The sequence below is a fragment of the Malaya genurostris genome, chromosome 1 (genome assembly GCF_030247185.1).
Source record: "Malaya genurostris strain Urasoe2022 chromosome 1, Malgen_1.1, whole genome shotgun sequence".
NCBI classification, from domain to species: Eukaryota; Metazoa; Arthropoda; class Insecta; order Diptera; family Culicidae; genus Malaya; species Malaya genurostris.
In genome coordinates this window covers 65,765,064-65,787,340 of record NC_080570.1, presented here as the reverse complement: position 1 = coordinate 65,787,340, position 22,277 = coordinate 65,765,064, and the positions used below count along the sequence as shown (strand labels likewise).

The window sequence follows — 22,277 nt, the reverse complement described above, 5'->3', positions numbered from 1 at the left end:
AAAAGTGGTTGATTTATGAAACTACCAAAACCGACCCAAGTTTTAGTTGTCTCAAGCGAAAACGACATTAATCTTATTCAATAAAAATATAACAATCAACAATGCGTTTCCAATTAGAAGGAAACCATTTTAGTCGTCGTCAAGTTCGGACGTGTTTTTCATTCGCTCCCAGTGCCGCGCGCGAAATATTATTTATTGTTTATTTTAACTGTTAGTTGTGTAATCAACATGAGTTGTGGAATTTGTGCACTGGATACCTCCGTCGACACAATCATGTGGACATGCGTTGGCTGCCCTCGAAAATTTCACGCGGCTTGCATCGGTGTTACCATTCAGCGCGGTTCTCTCAGGAAGAGAGACAAAAAAGCAGATATTAATTCTTATGTGCTGCCATGTTGCGAGGTATGTCAAGAATTACTACAAGTAAAGATGCATTATAGCAGCCTTGTTGAACAACAAAAACTGCTGGAGAAGCAACTTCAGGCCAACACGGAAGTGCTGCATAAGTTCGCTTTCCAACAGGAGAAGCCAACTGTAATACATGAGGCGATTGACGGACTAGAAGTCTTACTCACTACCATAAAAAATGAGTTGATCGCACTAAATAAAAATAGCAGTTTGCCGGGAAGTGTGACAAGTATTAAAAATCACATGACTGCACTGCTAGATACAGCTATAAAGTCGACAAAGGAAAGTGTGTTCTCGACACTGCAAACCGTGACGTCAGAATTTTCTACAAATTTGCGAGACCTGAGTAACGAAATAAGTCAACTCAGCCAGCTATCACTTGACACAGCAACCTGTTTACCTAACAATCCGAATTCTATGGTCGAGTTGGACATTCTAGAGGAGTTGAAGTCTTTATCAACAAATATTGCTGGAATCCAAATTGCTGTATCATCATCATCGACACCTGACTCATGCCCCAGTTTAGATGACGAATTGAACTGTAAAAAACCCGACTATTCTGGATGGCGTTTATTAGGCAGCAAAAAAGTATGGAAAGCAGATTGGAGTGAGTACGACGCACGCCAATCTAGGTTCCGACGTCAGCAAAATGAGGCTGACAAGTCAAGAAGGCGCAAAAAGCGAAATTCAAGAAAAAATTACAATAACAGATCCAATATTCTTTCAACGCATCATTCATCTACAAAACGATATTGTAATAACATTATTAGTCACAACATGAATAATAATAGCAATAACAATAATAACAACAACTACAACAACAGCCGAAATAATCTTCCACCTGATAGAATACTTCTTGCTGCAGCTAAGGATCGATTTTCGGGACCACCAACAAATTACAGACCTACAATTAATTTTCAAAGAGGACCGACGATTAATCCTTATCGAGAGCACAACCTGCAACTAACGATGCCGAATCAAATGACTGCTGAATGTTCGTCAACTGATACGTGCGTGGCGTGTCGTGCTCAACATTCGTGTTTTCGACAATTTTGACGCATTACCCAGAAGAAGAGAATAATGACCATATTATCACAAGTCAACAATCATGTTCAATAAGATCTCCTCATCTAGCGTCGTCGACAGAAATCGTAGCATATTGTCAAAATTTTAACCGTATGAAGAGCGCACTTAAGATTAATGAAATCCATAAAAATATTTTAGGGTGTTCGTATGGAATTATTCTAGCAACCGAAACTAGTTGGGATGATAGCGTTAACAGCACGGAAGTCTTCGGAAACATTTACAACGTTTTTAGAAACGATCGTGAGCTCCATACATCTGATAAAAAATCGGGGGGAGGTGTTCTCATTGCTGTTTTAGCAGAATTTGACGCCGAAATGATAACCACTACGAGATTTAAAGAATTTGAACACGTATGGGTAAGAATTCATTTAGCAGGTGAAACACATATTTTTGTTTCAGTATATTTTCCTCCTAACAATGCCCAAAAAGCCACATATGAAAAGTTTTTGCATGTTGCTGATGAAATAATTACTAAGCTTCCATCGGAAGTTAAAGTTCATATATATGGAGACTTTAATCAGCGCAATATCGACTTTATTCAAGACGCTGAAAATGATAGCATTTTACTACCTCTCGTTGGGGAGAATGAAACACTTCATTACTTATTCGACAAAATATCTGGTTTAGGTCTTAATCAAATTAATCATGTAAAAAATCAGCAAAACTGTTATTTAGATTTTTTATTTACTAATATTCACGATGATTTTTGTGTAATAGAATCACCAACTCCATTGTGGAAAAATGAAGTTTTTCATACAGCAATCGAATTCTCAATATTTATACATCAGATTAATAGACCCGACGACTACGAGTATGAGGAGATTTTCGATTACCACTCAGCAAATTATGATAGTATTAGTCGTAAGCTACGAGAAATAGATTGGCAAGAACTCCTTAGAAACGAAGGAAATGTCGAAATTTCAGTCGATATTTTCTACGCACGGCTGTACGACATAATAAATGAACATGTCCCATTAAAGAAAATTAGGCGACAAAATAATTCAAAGTATCCTGTTTGGTATAACGAGCATATTAGAAATTTAAGAAATCGAAAACAAAAAGCTCATAAAAAGTACAAAAGAGATAATAATAGTAACAATTTATCGAATTACATACACATCTGTGACCAACTAAGTTTAGCAATTGATACTGCATTCAAAGAGTATAACTCAAGAACTGAACAGGAAATAAAGTCTTGCCCAAAAAAATTCTTTAGTTATGTTAGAAACAAATTGAAATCAGAAAACTTTCCGTCAAGAATGTATTTACAGGAAAACATTGGTAATAACTCACAAGAAATTTGTAATCTTTTCGCTAAATTTTTTCAACAAATCTATACGAAGTTTTCTGAAGATGACCGCGATCGTGAATATTTTAATTTCTTTCCTGAGTTTACTGAAGATATTAATGTAAATCAAATCGAAGTGCTAGACATAATAGATGCCCTAAACAAATTGGATGTCTCTAAAAGTGCCGGACCTGATGGGATTCCACCCATATTTATGAAAAAATTAGCATTAGATCTTGCAACCCCTTTGTTCTGGCTTTTTAATAATTCGCTTCAGTCTGGAGTTTTTCCAGATACGTGGAAAAACTCTTTCCTTATACCAATTTTCAAAAATGGGAAAAAAGCAGACATATGCAACTATCGCGGGATTGCTATTCTTTCTTGCATTCCGAAGCTCTTTGAAGCGATCGTTAATGACAAACTGTTTAGTCAAATAAAAAATAGAATTACTCACATGCAACATGGATTTTTCAAAGGACGTTCCACTACTACTAATTTGCTTGAATTCGTCCACTATTCCCTGACGGCTATGGACAAGGGAAATTACATTGAAGCTCTTTATACAGATTTCAGCAAAGCATTCGATCGTGTTGACATACCCATGCTTATGTTCAAATTACAGAAATTGGGAATCTTACCAGGTCTTCTTAAATGGTTGGAATCTTATCTAACAAATCGTCAACAAATTGTAAAATTTAAGGGTAAAAAGTCGAGCCCCATTCACGTCAGTTCTGGGGTCCCCCAGGGATCTCATTTAGGTCCTCTTTTATTTATCTTGTTTGTAAACGACATTTCCTTTCTTTTAAAAAAAATAAAAATTCTAATATACGCAGACGATATAAAACTATTTTTAGAAATAGAGAAAAGTGAGGATGCCAAGGTTTATCAAGAAGAAATTCTTTCTTTTTATACATGGTGTAACAAAAGTCTTCTTCAACTAAATGTGAAAAAATGCAGTAGAATAACATTCAGTAAAAAACGAAATACACCTGACTTGATACTTACTCTTGGAAGTCAAACAGTTCAAAAATGCGAAAGAATTAGGGACTTAGGAATAATACTAGATTCTAAAATGACTTTTGTTGACCATTATAATACAATCATAAACAGAGCCAATAACATGCTAGGATTCATAAAACGATTTTGTTACTGTTTTCACGATCCGTATACAATTAAAACATTATACATTGCCTATGTTCGGTCAGTACTAGAATACTGAAGCTTAGTTTGGTCACCTTGCTTAATCACATGGGAAGATCGAATTGAATCAGTTCAAAAACAATTTTTGTTATTTGCACTTCGTAAATTAGGTTGGACAAGACTTCCTCTTCCATCCTATAAAGCTCGCTGTATGCTGATCAGTATTCAAACATTAAAAGAACGCAGAGAATTTTCAATGGTCTCATTTGTAAATGACATTGTCTCGAATCGCGTAGATTCCAGTCAACTCCTGTCCAAACTAAATTTTTACATACCATCTCGGCCTTTAAGAAATCGAAATATTTTTATTACAAACCACCAGCGAACAAACTATGCAAAAAATGGGCCAATAAATCAATTGATGGCTGTATACAACAAGCATTCAGAAGCAGTCGATTTCACTATGTCAAAAAACAAACTAAAGCAATATTTCAGTTCTATTCGGTAAGCCAATTATAATTATTGAACTCATAATAAATTATACATTATTTAGTGATCTATTTAGAATAGTTTACTAATTTAAGACGATTATTGTAATTATCCTTATGGTCTACTTTTGATTGACGACAAATAAATAAAAAAATAAACGCATGGTGTTTGGTTCTTGTTATTTATGCTACTTTAGTGAAAGACTTGAAGATTGAAGCGACGAAAGAAGAAAGTAGGAGTTGGATTTCAATAGGAGATTGATAACACATGGATCAATAAGTCCCGAGACTAACAATCGAAACAACATTTTTTTTGCAAATTTTTTTTTTATTCATCAACATAATCACCTTTCAGGGTGATACAATGGTTCCAACGTTTTTTTTTTTGATAAACTGCTTTCTGAATCATCGACTCGTTGCTGTTTTTGTTGCATCGAAAGCAATTTAGTCACTTGGGAAAAATCTTTTTCATGCTCAATTTTTCATGAAGGATAGTAAATACACTTCCATATGATATCTGTGTCATCTCAGCAATCTCACGGAGCTTCACTTTACGATCTTTCATTATAATTTTTGTCACTCCACTCACATTTTCCGGTGTAACGGCTTCCACAGGTCTACCCGAGCGTTCCGCGTCATTTGTGTCGGTACGACCACGTTTAAACTCGGCGAACCACCGACAAATCGTTGCTTTTGATGGACAAGAGTCCGGATAACATTTTTCAATCCATTGTTTCGCTTGCACGGTGTTTTACCCATTAAAAAGCAATGTTTTATCAAAACACGAAACTCGGGTTTTTCCATTTTTTAAACAAACTACAAAACGACTTTACTCCAACCTCGATAACTCAGCTGTTTCTGGTCGGATCGACTTAAAATTTTGACCCGTTTCAAGCAAAGGTTAGTACTCTAGAAAGACGTGGTTACTGGTTTACTACGTCAATATTTCAAACCAAATTGGTTGGTGCAACATTCATTTTGAAGTATTTATTATTATTTCCAAAAGATTTCTTTATTACCACTTCTTTGCGCTTTTAAGCATCCATCTGGTGAAATTCGTTTTCTTTTTCCATATTATTTCTCGTCTTTCAAGACTAAAATTTATACGATAAAAATCACCACTCGCGAAAATCCATTAAAATTATAATATAAATAATCTGCAAAATTTTTGCAATAAAAGGAAGCTCGATAAAAAATATTTCAAATTCAAGAATCATTTGAAAGCTTCAATTTGTTTGGACTTTTATGATTTTTTGTTGGCGGCAGATTTTACTTGCTCATCCGGCCATCGGTTTTAAAAAAATGGAGACGCTTGGTCATATGTGGTATTAATGAGTTTTCACTAACATGACAATTTGTGAAGATGCCTTAGATGAGGAAAATGTACTGAAATCTATCTTGATTTTTGTATATGTTAATTGTTGAATTGAATTGTTCAATATTATATCATGATTACGACATGGTAGCTCGTATTAGAAACGAATATGTTCTAATGCATGGAAAACATGAGTCTCATAGTACTATATAGATTTTTTTTGTAGTAAACCTTCAAAAATTAAACCCAATATCCAATCAATAATCATTCCAATGAATGAAAAAAATCGTTTCTTTTGTTTTATATTTTGGTAAGAATGGATTGAGTGATTCGAAATTATACCATTAAATGTATAGAAGGTGAAGTAACACTAACTTTGGTATTACCGTTTTCGTGAAAAACATGAAACTACGTTTAACTACCTACGCTCAAATCATATTACTCCCAAATTTTTCTACTGTTGCTGGTGACCCGAAACACCGGCTGTTGATACGGACTTTATTTTCGTTACCAAAAAAACTGACAAGCGCATGCCAAATTGTGATGTGAAAATGACTTATTTTGTGTTTACTTCATTTGTGGCTCCTGGTTGAAGAGTATTTTTATCTCTTGACCTGGATTTATAGTTACAAAGAATAGACAGGTTGTTTTTCTAGGTTGCTCTATTCTACCGGCAAACAATCATTGAAGAGCTAGACATGTGTCCAGTGTAGAATCGTAAACTAGAATTAAATTTCTTCGTTGGTGGGATTAACACGAGCTATGTATTTAACTCCCAGTTAGAGTAATTCAGGGAAAACGAGGAGCTGTTTTGCGTGTAGCATAGTTGAGCTGATTGTTTATGCTTGGATAGATGGAAGTGATAAACGTTCGGTTTTAGGGTCGAAATCTATACATATACACTGTGGAAAACAGACATTATAATAAGTATTATTTCCACCATTGAAGTAACACGATACTATGTTTGCGTTTCTCGTGTTAGAAAATCTTGTGTTTAGAAAATTTAAATTTTGTTATATTTAATCAAAACATTATCTTCAATTCATCTATTGAAACTAAGATAAGATTGAAATGAAAGATTCAGCGCTCCCATTGTCAACTATTGAACTTTATCCAAAGAATGGATGCGAAGTTATAGGTTTATAACTATGTTGAACTGTTAAGTATCTAAAATTTTTTCTAGTCGAAGCGCATACATTGTTTGCGAGTGAGAAAATTGACTCTCATTATTTATAGGAACATGGCTTTTTGGTTAAGTGTTGCTTCAAAAAATATTTATTTTACGTTAAAGACCGATGTTTCGAATGAATATCCCTCACCTTTAGGACAAAACAACAACAAATTGAAAATATTCGAAAACAGAAACGGCTACTCTACAACAGTCACTTCCCCAGTACACCTAACCAATTGGATTCCAAACCAATTGGGCCTGAAGATGAAGAGAAAGGGCGCAAAATAAATATTTTGTAAAGCAAGACTTGACCAAAAAGCCATCGTTCAAATAATAACAACTAAGCTGTCGTACCGTCTTTATAATTCTTTCATAATAACTGGTTCTACCCTTACCAGAAATTCCTATACGACTGACGACTTTTCAAATCTATTATCTACTGGATTTATTTATTATCATTAAGAAATCATTTACTTCCGAGATACTGTGATTTTTGTTTGTTGGAAAATTGTAAACTTACTTGTTGTTTGGTTGGGAATTAGTGTACGTACTAACTTATAAATTTTATTAAAATCGAAAGGATGACATCATTATGGCATGCTGTGATTGGTTCAGGAAAACATAGATCGATTCTAACCAATTTTTCAATAGTATGCTATTGAAATACTGAAACGACGTTGCCATAAATGTTATGTTAAATGTTTTTGAACCGATTGATAGTTATGTAATATCAATCCAACAACAAATTACTCAGTTATTATCGTTAAAAATTATGACAGAAAAAGATTACGCGCCTAGTTTTGCATTTTTGTTTTACACCTTGTATAGTGAATAGTAAGGCATTTTAATACCAACATCGAAACGACGAAAAGGTTAAGGTTTATATGACGAATTTAATGCCGTTTTTGCTTGTGAAAACTGAAACTGGCCCAGGGTAGTTTTATCAAACAAACACTTTTCACACTTGGCAACGGGGGTTTGAGCAAACCTGATATAAAAATCTGGTTCGAAACTGACTCGATTTTCAGTTCAACAACGTTAAAACTAAGTTCAAAACTAGCTTCAAACAAACGATTTGACAGCAGTTAGAGTGGAAACTGGGTTAGGTTTGGCATCAAGCGAAAACGACATAAGTCTCCTTAGTCATATTGATTCTTGTTTTTGTTTTCTGAAATCTAAGAAATGATTGTCTAACGTGGTCTTTATCAGACCCTGTCAGCTTAGAGAGATATTAGTCTTCAGTTCAGCTACGTTATCGCACGGCACGTCAATTATATGTAATTGTATTGCTATGTTAGCGCGCACGAATTTGACATTTCTCTTCGCTACTTCTATGTACGAGATTCGATGCGAAGTCGCCTGAGGGCGCCGTGATCGCAAAAAATATGTTGCTTGCGATTTGTTCGTGAAGTGTGAGAGCTGGATATCTTGATAATAGGATGTCTTTGTCTTTAGTCACACTGGAAGAAACAATGAAATTTACTCGACATGTAAATCAATGGGAACATGGAATAGACGTGGGTTGAGTCGAAAGTTTTATTGAACATCATCATTGATGCAAAACTAAATTGGATTGCATTGAATGTTCAATGAATAGAGCTGTCTCTTTCAATTAACGCTTAGTATTGCGATTGAATCATATTGAAACGTACACATTTGTAAAGCAACTTTATGTTCAATTGTCTGTTCTAAATATGCACATGAAAATAGATATTTTCATCTGTGTAGCTGTTTTACGGTTGTATCCATCATTCAAAACAATCTAAATTTCAAATAAATTATTTGGGTCATTGAAAATAGGTTTGATACCATCTAAAAATAAAAATCAAAAAAAAAAATGATCTTCGGCGGACCGATCCGATCTGATGCAACGGCAGAACAGTTCTAATATTTGTTTCAATGGGGAGTCAAAGGATTTATGTTGTATCTAAAAATCGTAATTTCACGGTTAGATTAGGTGGATTTTTCTCCCGAACTTTTTCGGAGCGAAATGGAGCCGTTCTTGCTGTGACCCTTTTTCGTGATGAGCACCTTCCTGAAGGCGTACAGACCTTGGTTTACGTGGACGACATACAAATATTAGTCGCTAAGGAGTCGTGTGATGTATGTGGCAGAGAAACTACACCAGAGAACCTAGTCCAGAGGATGTGCCACAGCGAGGAGAACTGGAACGCAGTGTCGACCGCGACCTCCTAGATCGCGGGCATTTTGCAGCGGAATTGGAGCGCAGAACAACAGGCAACTGCGACCGCCGGCCGCTAAAGAGGGATCAGCGAACAAGCGTCGGGAGAGATTTTTCCGCTGTCGGGAAACTCTCCGTCGGTGTAGTCTAAATCCTTCGCCGGGGATTAGACGACTAGATTGCGACGTAGCTCCGGTATGGATCGTCTGACGCCAGTGAACCGGAAGCCACCCTCCAACCGGATTCATTGGAGCGACCCAGGCATCCTACCGATCGATCCGTTCATGGGTATCGGAAGCGACGGTTACGGGAGAACTTCCAACGCCGGGGAATTTTTCGCCGGTGTAGGCTAGATCCTTCGTCGGGGACTAGCCGAGTAGAAGCCAAAGCACCGAAGTCGAGTCGTCGGGGCGCCAATGAACCGGAAGCTATGCTCCAACCGGAATCACCGGATCGACCTCGGCACTCATTCGAGTGTCCCGGTGGCGTAACATGAATGGTCGGTGTCGGGAGAACTTCCTTCGCCGGGGAACTCTCTATCGGTGTAGACTAGATCCTTCGCCGGGGACTAGCCGAGTAGAATCCACAGCATCGAAGTTGAGTCGTCGGGGCGCCAGTGAACCGGAAGCCACGCTCCAACCGGAATCACAGGACCGACCTCGACACTCATTCGAGTGTTTCGTGTGGCAAAACACGAGACTCGGTGTCGGAAGAAACTCTTTCGTCGGGGAGCTCTCCATCGGCGTAGTCTAGGTCCTTCGACGGGGATTAGATGAATAGATTACGACGTAACTTCGATATGGATCGTCGGGGTGCCAGTGAACTGGAAGTCATCCTCCAACCGGAATCACTGGACCGACTCAGGCATCCTGCCGTTCGAACCGTTCACGGATTTCGGGAGCGTCGGGTCCATCGTCGGGGACGTCGCGACGTAGACCAGACCTGAGTCGTCGAGGCGCCAGCGAACCTCGACATCCTCTTGGTCGATCCCCTGTAGCGAAACGAGTGGCTCAAAATCGAGAGATAAATGGCCCAAAAGTAGGAGAGAACGACGCAGACGTCCATGACGATGCATAGCCTTCCACCCCGAAGTAATACCTAACGCTAGTTGCGGGGAGGTAGGGTTGGAGATCCAAGGTGTTTTAGTGGGTAGTTCCAATTATACAGTGGTAGTCCTGAGGATAGTCCCACACTCTGTGCGTAAATGCATTTCACCTTGTAAAAAAGGAGTCGTGTGAAAGATTCCGACGAAAAGTCCAACAGGCGGCGAACGCTTTTTGTAAATTGCCCACAAGTGTTGGTTTCAACATCTCAAATTCTTATTCTAGTGCTATCCTAGACCATGGATGGAGTCACGGTTCTTGTAAAGAAACGCCCTAAAAACTTTGGTGTACTTCGATCCGAGCCAGTCCTTCTCTAATCACTTCTGGATGGTTAAGAAGGAATGCGAGTTGAGACTTAGACTGATCCGGGACTCACTTACAACAGAACAATCAACTAACCTTAAACTTACTTCAAACCCAAGCAACATGTTACGTTGCGGCTACTTATCCCACATTATTTTGCCATAGAAATTGCTTATATTTTTAGTTACAAACCAGTAATCGATACATAATTTGTTGCTAGGGGTGTCAATCGGATCCACCGAACCCTTCATATGAAACAGCACAGGTTTCTTTCAACGAAACATTGGCTGACAAATTTCAAGGTAACACCGACGGATATCGACGGTGTTTCCGGGTGGGTATCGGACGGTAATTAAGGACGCCGGATCAAAAAATTTAACTCTACATTGACAGATCAAATTCAACACGACTGCGAATTACATTCCACACAAGCAATGTAATGCAACAAAAGGATTGTAACACATGGATCAATAAGTCCCGAGACTAACAATGGAAACAACATTTTTTCTGCAAATTTTTTTTTATTCATCAACATAATCACCTTTTAGGGTGATACAATGGTTCCAACGTTTTTCCAATTTTTCAATACCATGTTTATAAAAAAATTTATCTTTCGATTCAAAATAAGCTTCAGTTTCAGCGATGACCTCCTCATTTGAGCCATATCTTTTTCCCTGGAGCATTTTTTAAGATCAGCAAAGAGCCAGTAGTCACTGGGGGCTAAATCTGGCGAGTATGGGGAGTGGGGAAGCAGATCAAAGCCCAATTCGTTCAATTTCGCCATTGTTTTCATCGACTTGTGGCAGGGTGTTTTTGTTCCATCGAAAGCAATCGCGGCACCCACTTGGAAAAAACCTTTTTCATGCTCAATTTTTCATGAAGGATAGTAAATACACTTCCATATGATATCTGTGTCATCTCAGCAATCTCACGAAGCTTCACTTTACGATCTTTCATTATAATTTTTGTCACTTCACTCACATTTTCCGGTGTAACGGCTCCCACAGGTCTACCCGAGCCCCCCGGATCGACTTAAAATTTTGACCCGTTTCAAGCAAAGGTTAGTACTCTAGAAAGACGTGATTACTGGTTTACTACGAGCGCCATCTCTGCTTTAGTCTCGGGACTTATTGATCCATGTGTTAATTCAAATGACAAAATTTTATTTCCAAATTCGATTTTACTCATCAATGTCAAAATTTCCTTGAAGAGCAATTGGTCCCATTAGGCACATTCTGGTCTTGCGCTCGAACAAATACCAAAAATATTTAATTTCTTTGAATATGAAGGAAATGCGAAGGGTTGAAACGTTGGCCGTTAACGCATAAGTCCCGTTTCTGCGATTACTTTTTCGCAGATTTTCATTTTATAGTTGTACTCATAAGACTTTTTCCTGTCTGTTTTTCACGCTTGCTACTGATAGCATTTGTTCCGTGTGTTCGTATATTAGGATTTATTATCTACGCCAGAATAAAATGATTGAGCATATTTTAGAAATAGATAAAAGTGGTTCTACTTACCAAGATTCTTCCGGTAGTGGTTTGACCAGAGATAAGTTCGCCTGCCCAGTCCTTCGCTTCGGTCATAAACGTACCCTCGAAGTCCTGCTTGCCCTGGCGGGACGCTTTCTGCTCCTTCTGTTTCGGATCATTTGGCGCTAGCTCGGGCTCCTTTCGACAGCACAAAAAGGCAAAGGCCCGCCATAAAAGCACAACAAGCAGTCCAGCCAAAAATGTGAATATACTTGATAATAGAAAACACCACCATTTTCGCACTTTGAGACAATCATCGAGATCGTTTGCAGGTAGCTCTGTGGTCAACACTGCTGCCTCGTCGTCACAGCCCGACATCCCCTAGCAGATAACGATTGGGGATCCGTAACGTATCCGTCGTACTCCACACTGGACACCGTTTTCCTAATCATTGGACATTTCACAACGGTTTGCCACCGCCGCCGCCGCTATTCACAGATAAACTGATTGATTATAACTGTCGAGAACTCGTTTACTTGTTTAGTTTTATCTTATTTTTTTCAAATCACTTATTTAACTACTATACTAGTCACTTTTCTTCATTTAACTTTGTTCTCCTGCAATGAAAAAAGTGAATTGTTTTGATATTTCTCGCAGATTTCCAATTACTCTCCTCTCTCTATGATCACGCTCAATTTTTCTCACACAAACGAACCAACTGAGAGACCATTCTTTTCCGCACAGTATTTCGCTTCACTCCCCCCACGTACGCAACAACTCACTTGAATTTTCAGTTTCATTTTTCGGTTTTCACTGGTGAGTTAGCAGTGCGATATTACTTTTCGAATTTTCTTTCCAACGAAATTTGGAACTCTTTCTTCATCACTTCATATTTAACAACCAACAAATCTGTTTCCACAGCGACTTGGTTTTACATTCTATATTTTTGCTTGGATGGTTTCCGATGCAGTTTGTGTCAGTGGTTGCGTTGTTTCTAACTTTGTTTTGTTGCGTTTCGTTCGTTGCTTTCGTTATTCATGTGTTGACAGTTTTAGACCAATCAATAAAACACTGAACCGTTAGACTCGCTCCAGTTTCATTTGCGAGGTTTTAAAATTTGATGCGCTCAAGCTTGTTGATATTACGATATTTAATACAAGAGTGCACAACAAATTATTACGTTATGGTGTTTAGTTAGTCGAACAGGTTGTGCGCAACAGTAAAAGTAAGTCAGTAATCAAATGAAAACATGAAATTTTAAGAATCGTCTAAAACCAGCCCATGATTGAGAATTCGGAAGGAATATTAGATACAAGAATGTATACATTGGTATTTCGAACTAGGACAAACAAATTAATTTGGAAATAATGCGAATGTCACATTGTTTTCCACATAGCTTCAAATGAAATACAGTTGACAGAATCAAGCGTTTTGCACATACATTTGTGCTGTACTCATTTACACAAGAAAATGAAGTGTTTAACACATGTAGTCCGATTCAATAGCAAAACACGTCACATTCACGTGAAGTGAATTGGCACATGAAATCTTAAAACAAATCGCTTTGGTTAGGTATTGAAATGAAAAATCATATTAAATTGAAGTGCTGTTTGCACATGAATCGATCGTGCAAATTTTTATCAGTGTAGAGTTGATTCAACACATGGCTTTTGCGTTCTGATATATTTGCATAAGTTGAAACATGTAATTTTCGTACCTACATGAAACGACTTTTGCGTTTTGATATACACTAAGGTCTCTTTTCACACGGGGGTTACGTACCGTGTTAAAAAATCCGTGTAAAAGAAAACCGTGTTAATTGCGGAAACCATGAAAAAAAAACCGCGTGGAAAATTTGACATAATAATTCCAAAAACCGTAGATTTGATTATTTGTTTGTTTTGTTTGGGATAAAATGTAACTTTTGATAATTTGAAGGGGAAAAAAGCTTATTCTTTAACTCCCAAATTTATACAAGGTGCACATGACTGTGAAAATGTAACTGTTGTTTCACAATAAAAACGGAAATCTAAAAAACAGGCAGAGGTTACGAGAAGGGTCCAGTCATTCTTGATAAAACACATTGGATGATAAATTAAAATTAGAAAACTTAGAAAACGAGTTGTACGACAAGCAAATTTATCTAAATGGCTCATGCCTTCTGTATAATGCATTCAGTTTTTAAAAACGTGATTAATCCACCTAGCAGTGAGATGATACCTTTTTTTTATCACTCCGCATGTGTTTTTTGAATGGATATTCTTGGGTGTTTTAGTTCTCATGACATTATTTTAATTATCGTCGTTTTAAACGGCAAATTGAGATTTTAATCACTCATTACCCTGTAATGTCGAAACTGCAAATCGTATCGAATTTCAATCTTAACGTGTGACAATCGATTGAACATTCCATGAGATGTCGAAGTAAGTTCCACTTTAGAGTTTTTCGTCATTCTTTATGGTACTTCCAGAGCCGGTATTCAGGAACTAGCATAAACCAAAATGATCCGAATGGCCATAAATTAATACGCCAAACAATTTACATCTCCTATATCGGTATTAATTTTAAAAACTCATCATCTGTAATTCCAGAATCGGATAAAATTCACCAATTTTGTATGGGACCTTAAGTCCTTTAATTTGAATTTTGTTTTTGAAGTTCGATTTGGGCTTTTTTGAGAAAATGATTGAGCTTTGAAAAACGATTCGATACTGGAACCGGAATTCTAAAATCGGTGTAGCCGAAATCAGTTAAATTCACCTGAGAAGCTGTATAGTTCAAATTCGATTCAAAATGTTCAAAATTCAGTGCAGACATCTTTGAGAAATTGTAGTGCGAATTAAAATTCGGGGGTACATTCCGAATCCAAAAACGAATACCGCCTAAACTGAAATAAATTTATTTGGTAATCGACTATCCAAATCTGCAAACCCGATAAACCTGATTAATTTATGTGAAATGGACATCACCCTGTATATCCTAAACCAGAAGTCGGACCTGAATAAAAAGTAAGATGTTTTATAGGATTTTAAGACCTCTCATTTGAATCATAGTTGATTCTTAGATTTCATTTGAATCTTAGATCGGTTCAGCCATCTACGAGAAAAATGAATTGCATTATTTTAATTTCGTTTCACATATCATCCTGTGGTTCCGCAATCAGAAGTCGGATCCAAACGTAATTCAGGAACCTTGTTTGGGAGTATACTACTTTTCATATGAATCTCAGTTTGTAGAAAACGGTTTAGCCATCTCCGAGAAAATTGAGTGAAATTATTTGTCACACACGCATTTACTGATCTCGACGAACTGAGTCGTATGGTATATGGAAGTTATGTTATTCCAGCATTCATTGCTGTAAGTAGTTTAAATCAATATAATTATGGAATTACTTCCAACTCGAAAATGCTGATATCATCTGGTTTACATATGCCATATTTGAACAATTATGTTGCCAAAAACGAACCGTGCTAAAATCGGTCCGAGGCAAATTGTCATGAAAAAGGATGCTGTACATAGTCTTTTTGGTACTTAGAAACAATTGTATGTAACATTATAAAAAATAGTGTTTCACGTTGCTCCCAAGCATTGCTTTGTCATACAGCGCTCAAAACTCCTACTGCTGGAATAGGGGGAAAAGTCGCATATACAAAAATGTCGATAACTCCGTTAAAAATAGACGGATTTTAACAATCTATGGCTTGTTAGATAGCTATTACAGTGTGGAATCTAAGTATAGAAACATATTCTGTTTTCAAGGCCAAGTGTGACAGATACTGTCAAAAAACTGAAAATTTTGACATAAAACTTCGTATAACTCAAAAAGTAAACATCCTATCTCAAAACCATTCAATAGCGTTCAGGGTGACGGGGAGACCTTTCATTTGCGACTAGTTCGATCAAAATCGGTCCAGCCATCTCTAAGATCTCAACCTCTTAGTTGACAACACACATACAGACACACACATACATACACACACGGACATTTGTTCAGTTCGTCGAGCTGAATCGATTGGTATATGAAATTCGGCCCTCCAAGCCTCGAAAAATTTTTCTAAAGTTTGAGCGAATTCTATACCTATTTTTTATATATATAAAAAAAGGTAAAAACCGATAATACTTTCAAATTAGAACGTTCGACTAAAGAAGTGCAAATTTCACTACAAATCAAGCTTGAGAATCAGTTCTTTTCAATTCCGAAGGTGCGATGTGTAGTAAACACTAACGATCTTAACAGTCATTTTCAACTAAACTGAGTGGGAAGACATGGGTATTGGATGAAGATCTATGCACGCAGAGGCAGAATTAAAGGGGAAGAATTCATAGAGATGAATATAAATCAAATTAGAAAAGGTATTACTATGTGTAACGCTCATATATTTCTTTACGAAAAACAGTACATTTGGTGTAAAAATCAAGGAAATACAGTACATCGACTTAGAAAATACAGTACATTTTACAGTACGCTTTTTTATAAAAATAGTGAATAAAAAACAAAAGCAAATAAATTTGATCAGCATCCTACGAGGAAAACAGATAGAAAAAATGATATGCAAATACAACTATGTAATGAAAACCACAAAAAAAAGTCACCGCAGAGATGGGACTCGAACCCGTAGCAAGCCAAATACGGGTAAATCGTTTTGCCTATTAAACTATCCTATATGAGAGACACACATACAAACAACCTAACTGAACATAAGAACCGAGCATGTTCAGCTGTGCTCGGGCCCTACGGTGTTCATTTGTAGTCATTTCTCAATAACAAACCCTCCGCAAGGTGTTTCAGCACCCCAATTAGCCCGTTTTTTTGTATGTTTCACATGCAGGATAGCTTAATTGGCAAAACGATTTAGGAGGATAGCAACTATTTTCGGGTTCGAGTACCGTCTCTGCGGTAGCTTTTTCGCGGTTTTCATCACACAGTTGTATTCGCATATCATGTAAAACTTACTTAATACGGCTCTACGTCTTAACAAGACTAAATAAATCGTTCAAAGCAAGTTCATAAACTCAATTATTTTTTATTTCCTTTTTAGGGCATTTTAAAATTCGTCAAAAACTGAAAAATGTGCGAAAGTAATAATAACATTTTTTGACCGGATGTTTTTGATAATGATTTTGATTAAGAGTATTTTTTTTTTGTTGAGACATTTTTCTTTTTTTTTTAATCAACAAAGTTTCGCTTGACTGTTGTGACGCGCTCTGAACAAGAATTATTAATGAAAAAAAATTATGTGTGTTGTTGTTGTGTTCTCATTCACATTCGCTACGTGTTGTTACTGTTCTTGTACTGCCACAGATCGAAATTCGATGCGTTGAATAAAAAAAAAATTTAAAGTAAAATTCTGTATTAAATTTTAGTGTGAAAAATACAGTGCAAATTAAAATAAAGTAGATTTCAGGGTAAAATACAGTACACAGTATTTAAGTCGAAAATACAGTACAATACTGTAAAATACAGTACGGATACGAGCGTTAACTATGTATCATGCTGAAGCAACTCATTTCATCGGCGTAAATCATAATAATACTAGAGCTATATCATTCAAATGCGTATGAAATACTGTACTGCTCGATATGATGAAGAGTTGAAGAGATTAGTAAATCCGACTATTTCTTCAACGCTACGAAATTCTCGATGATATCAATGACGATGCTGACATCATACACCACAACTGAGCGGAAGAGACGTTGTCGTGTAATTTACGACAGGGGCTCAAGATCTGAAGACTGATTAATCATTTTATGGAACGACAGTCAATACTCCCGTGAATTGTTGAATGAATGATTTTAGTTCACTTTCAAACTTTAAATTAACTCTCATAATCGTTTTCAACAAAATATTCAATTTTCAATAAAATTTTTCTCAAAAAAAAAACAAATGACAGTTCTTTTTAAACTCTCATCAGAAACCGTGTTAATTCCGGAATCCGTGTAAAAAAGCCGTGTATAAAAAAACCGTGCGAAAAAAACCGTGTAAAAAGAGACCTTAGTGTATTTGCATAAGTTGAAACATGTAATTTTCGTACATACATCAAACGTTGGGTATTTTTACTACAGTTTTATATTATTTTGTAAAATTTAGCGAAGGTTTTTGGCGAATTATATTTTCGTGAATAGCGTGATTTGTATTTGTAAATTAAATTTTTTAAAGGATTTTATCATGAACCCTAGATTTCACACTGTACGGAGACTCCGATAGCGCTGCTGGTGAGAAGTGGAGAAGCGATCCTGCCAGCCTTCTTGTAGTGTAATTTCCATTTCCATTACATAACCCAACACACTATTGAACTTTTTACGAAAGAAAAGCATTTTTTTTTGGTTGACAAGATTTTCCCGTTTGGTTGTTATTAAGTTCTGCACGATGACGACACACATGAGCTGTCAATGAATCAAATTCATCTTTGACAGCTATCGGTGGTTTGTATTCACTGGAACAACAAGGATCACAATGTAATGTTGAAAGAATAACATGAAACCGAATTAGCGTGTAAACAGCTCATTTTGTGAGGTTATGATGATTTCGTGCAAAACCTAATAGCAAGTTGCCGGTACAATTTTTATTTCCTTAAAAGAATGGAAAATTCAACAACGAAAGAAAATTAAATAGGTATGCTAGTCATTTTGTACGTGTGCTGGAGCGGCCGCAAATCGGAATAATTCCAAGCAAATTGGGACGACCGCTTACAAAGTCCCAGTCCATGTTTGACATCGATAGGGTTTATCATGAGAAATTTTAACACGGATTGGACTGCTAATGAAATTGTTCGTCACGGACTGAAAAATTTTAAGTGCAGGCCGCTGAAAAAAAGGGATCCGGACTCGATCGACCGCCGTGTAGATCGTTGTGGCGACCGCTAATGAAACTTATTGACAAGGACCGGCACTGCCGTGAAAAATTTAACCTATGCGTCTTCTTCATTAGAAGATGGGAGATGACGTGTGGTTCTGTTGCATAACTTAGGTACCATGTATTGCCTTGTTCGGTGACCGTTACCAACCAGTGCGTCTCCATCACAGTTAGGGTAAGCACATTTCGTGTTTAATAGTTTTTTTTGGGTGATTCCTCGGTTTGTAGAATTTCACAGGATCGAAAGCAAGTGTCTGCAGTTAGTACACGAAAAAAAAAATTTGGACGGCATATAAATCAATGGTAATGTGAAAAAGGAAGCACTTGTGTGAAAAGTTTGATTAAAAACAATCATCGATGTAAAATTTGAATCGAAATGCGGTAAATTTTCAATTGATAAGATTGTAATTTCAAAGCAATGTATATTTTCACTTTCACTGTGGAATTTTCTGGTAAATTAGTATTTGTGGAATAATCTAGAAGTCCATATGGGATCTACAAAATACGATGAATTCTCAATACCAGAACGATGCAACCGAACAGTTTGATTGCTACAAACACTATACAACTGTATCATTGAACTCCGCATATAAGCTGTATATTTTTAAAAAACACCTAGTTTTGCTTTTACTTCAAATGAAAAATAAGAAAATGCGGAGTAACTTTCCAATTGCCTGCTCCAAATATGTGCACGAAAATAGATGTAAATTCACAAAATATTTTTATCTGTACGCACCCTAATGGTTTCAATGTGACCGGTGATCTTTTTGGGCCTTTCCTAGCATCAAACATGCTCCAAATGACTGTGAAACATTTTGAGAAGTTCAATGTTTGGGAATGATTATCAGGAAACGGTTTACAGAAATTTCACGTGTTCACGAACATCTTTGACTCTGTGAAAATGAAACCAATTTGCAATTCTGGAGGGCAACGACCCGAAGCATCGAAACAAAGCCTGCCATGAGTGGAATTCGAGCTTGAATGAAGATGAAGCTTAGGAAGAACTGATCTTGCGATATGAAGCAGCTTGACGGTCAAAAATAACTTATTTTTACAGTAAATATAACTTATACTTAATTCATTCTGACATACTTTTAAGTTTTAAAACATGTAAATTTACACGTTTGCTCGAAATACGGGTGTATATTTATATCATTCTTGTAAATTTCAGTTGTTTCAGGGATTACGTTCTATGAAATATGTCATATGTAAATTTGCGTCACTTGTAAATTTGCGTCACTTGTAAATTTCATAATTTTTTGCTGTGTGTGTACCGATATAACAGTGTTACAAGATTCAATCAATTTTCTTAAACATATTATATTATATAATCATTATAACTACACATTGTACACAGATAAAAATATTTTGTGAATTTACATCTATTTCCATGCACATATTTGGAGCAGGTAATTGAACATAAAATTACTTTACAATTCTGTACGTTCCAATACAATTTAATCGCAAATTAAGCGTTAATTGAAAGATACACTTATATTCATTGAAAGTCCAATGCAAGTCAATTTAGTTTTGCATCGATGAAGGTTTTCAATCAAAATTTCGATTCAACCCATGTTTATTCCATGTTACTATTTATTTACATCTCGTGTAAATTTCATTATTTCTTTCTGTGTATGTCGGTTTCATGGAAATAAATTAATAACTAAAATGATAAGCTACAGTCTTAAAAAAAAGAAATTTACGCTTTACGTAAATTCAAGCATTCTTCGTTGATGACACAATATTACATCTATAAACATGTAAAAATAAATGTTGCGTCTGTGGTTGGATGTGTTTGACACGTATTCTCAATGCATGTTTATTATATTGTTAATTGCTTTTGATAGAAAGAGAAAACAATTATTCATACATGAAGTTTTGGTCATTCCAAACACATTTTGTCGCATGCTCTAAGGTGCCAATTTTCATTGATTTAATCATTTTTATCATACAACGACCCACTTTCAGCGTTAGAGAATCTAAGTCGGCTTCTTTACCGGACGATTTATTGGCATTCAACCAAATACTGTAATTTCGACTTGAATGACATACAACCACAAACATCATCGTGTGATGACCTACAAAGCGATTATAAACTTTCGATGAGCTCGGCTGTCTCAACTAGGACACTAGTTTCAAGCAAGGCTAACCGACGGACCCGAGAAGAAACATGTTTGAACTAAAACCCTCCCTGGAGACAATACACAAGAGAAAGAAAGAAGAGCACAACTTCCGTCGTTGTCGGGGACTGCACACTAACATAGAGAAAGCCCAAGCTGGCGTACTGGAAGTACATAGAAGCGAAAAGCGAAGAGGGGCTGTAACTCGGTTGGGTGGTAATAGAACGCAGCGCCATTCAGTCAGTGGATTTTTCCTTTCCCAAAGCAACCCGTGAGCAACGAGCAACAACAAAAAAACGAAGTCAACGGGGAGTAGGTCGTTGTAAGGTGATTTATCGATTAACGATAAAACGACGAAAACAAAGGCTATCATTTGCAACTGTTCAACTAGAGGTTTTTTAATCACTTTCGATGATTTAATAGCAATTTTGCGATCTATTGTGGCAACTGAATGACAGTTTGTGAAAATGTACTTTTGCACTATTCGCTTTTTAAATTTGACGAGGCTTGCGGACAGCTTGTTTTTTTTACATTTTTCTCGTTCACATTTTATTCCTTTTCTTTCCGGTTCCCCATAAAGCTTCGTTGAATCGTTTCTTAACCGAATTTCCTTAGTATTATAACAGGAAAACCACACACACTAAATTCACCATTGTCTTGGCACGCGAAACGCAAATCACCTCTACACGATAGCACAGCAATCACTCGTCTGATCGACTTTTTCAACTTTCAGACATTTCCTGTACCATCGAATTTACGGCGATAGCGCAGGGCTGCACACAGCCCTGAGTTGGGCCTTGCGAGAGACCCGATGAATCGTCCTCTCAGATTTCAGTCGAGAGATAGCGAATCCGAGTTGGGATGATGTGCCGAAGTGGTGAGTACACCACATTCACCGCCTCTCTGTGCCTGTTGGTGTGGTTGGTACAGGTGTTGATTCACATTGGAGACGTTTCAGTTCTTATCGCGACATAAGCCCCAAACTAAATGATTTTCGGCGAGACTCTTTGGCGGCATATCTGCTCGCACATCTCACAATTTACGGTATCCTCTCTTTCTCTTATCTGCGGCACTTTTCCAATGCTCGGCCAAAAAGGAGGATACGAGGAGGGTTCGACTAGTGTAGGGAAATAATTTATCAGAGTGCGTACACGTGAACCTGAGAGAACCAGTGTTTCGATTAGAATAAGGTTGTTGAAGAGATAGAGGCTACTTCCTGACATGTCTGCTATTAGAAAACTACTCGATGTTAGTGAACTATTAATACGAAGTCATTTACTATGAATGGACTTTCGTGCTGTCGTCAGCAAATCGATAAAATACTGGAAGGCTCTTGAAGCACAGTTTA

The 22,277-nt window shown here is 36.9% G+C and overlaps 1 protein-coding gene across 50 annotated transcripts in view; it reads right to left on the bottom strand.

Moving 5' to 3' along the window:
• Positions 1–22,277, bottom strand: part of LOC131440337 (calcium-activated potassium channel slowpoke) — a 190,524-nt gene that overhangs the window by 151,801 nt on the left and 16,446 nt on the right. For 42 of the 50 annotated variants that reach the window (XM_058611567.1, XM_058611520.1, XM_058611542.1 and 39 more), the window contains exons 1-2: positions 12,739–12,759; positions 12,005–12,573 (exon numbers count right to left, since the gene is read on the bottom strand). In XM_058611567.1, the coding sequence (XP_058467550.1) occupies positions 12,005–12,334 (330 nt within the window). In that variant the 5' untranslated portion in view covers positions 12,335–12,573; positions 12,739–12,759. Of the gene's footprint in view, positions 1–12,004; positions 12,574–12,738; positions 12,761–21,579; positions 21,601–22,277 lie in introns of those variants that run through there. The other 8 variants (XM_058611523.1, XM_058611548.1, XM_058611550.1 and 5 more) reach the window with 3 other exon arrangements.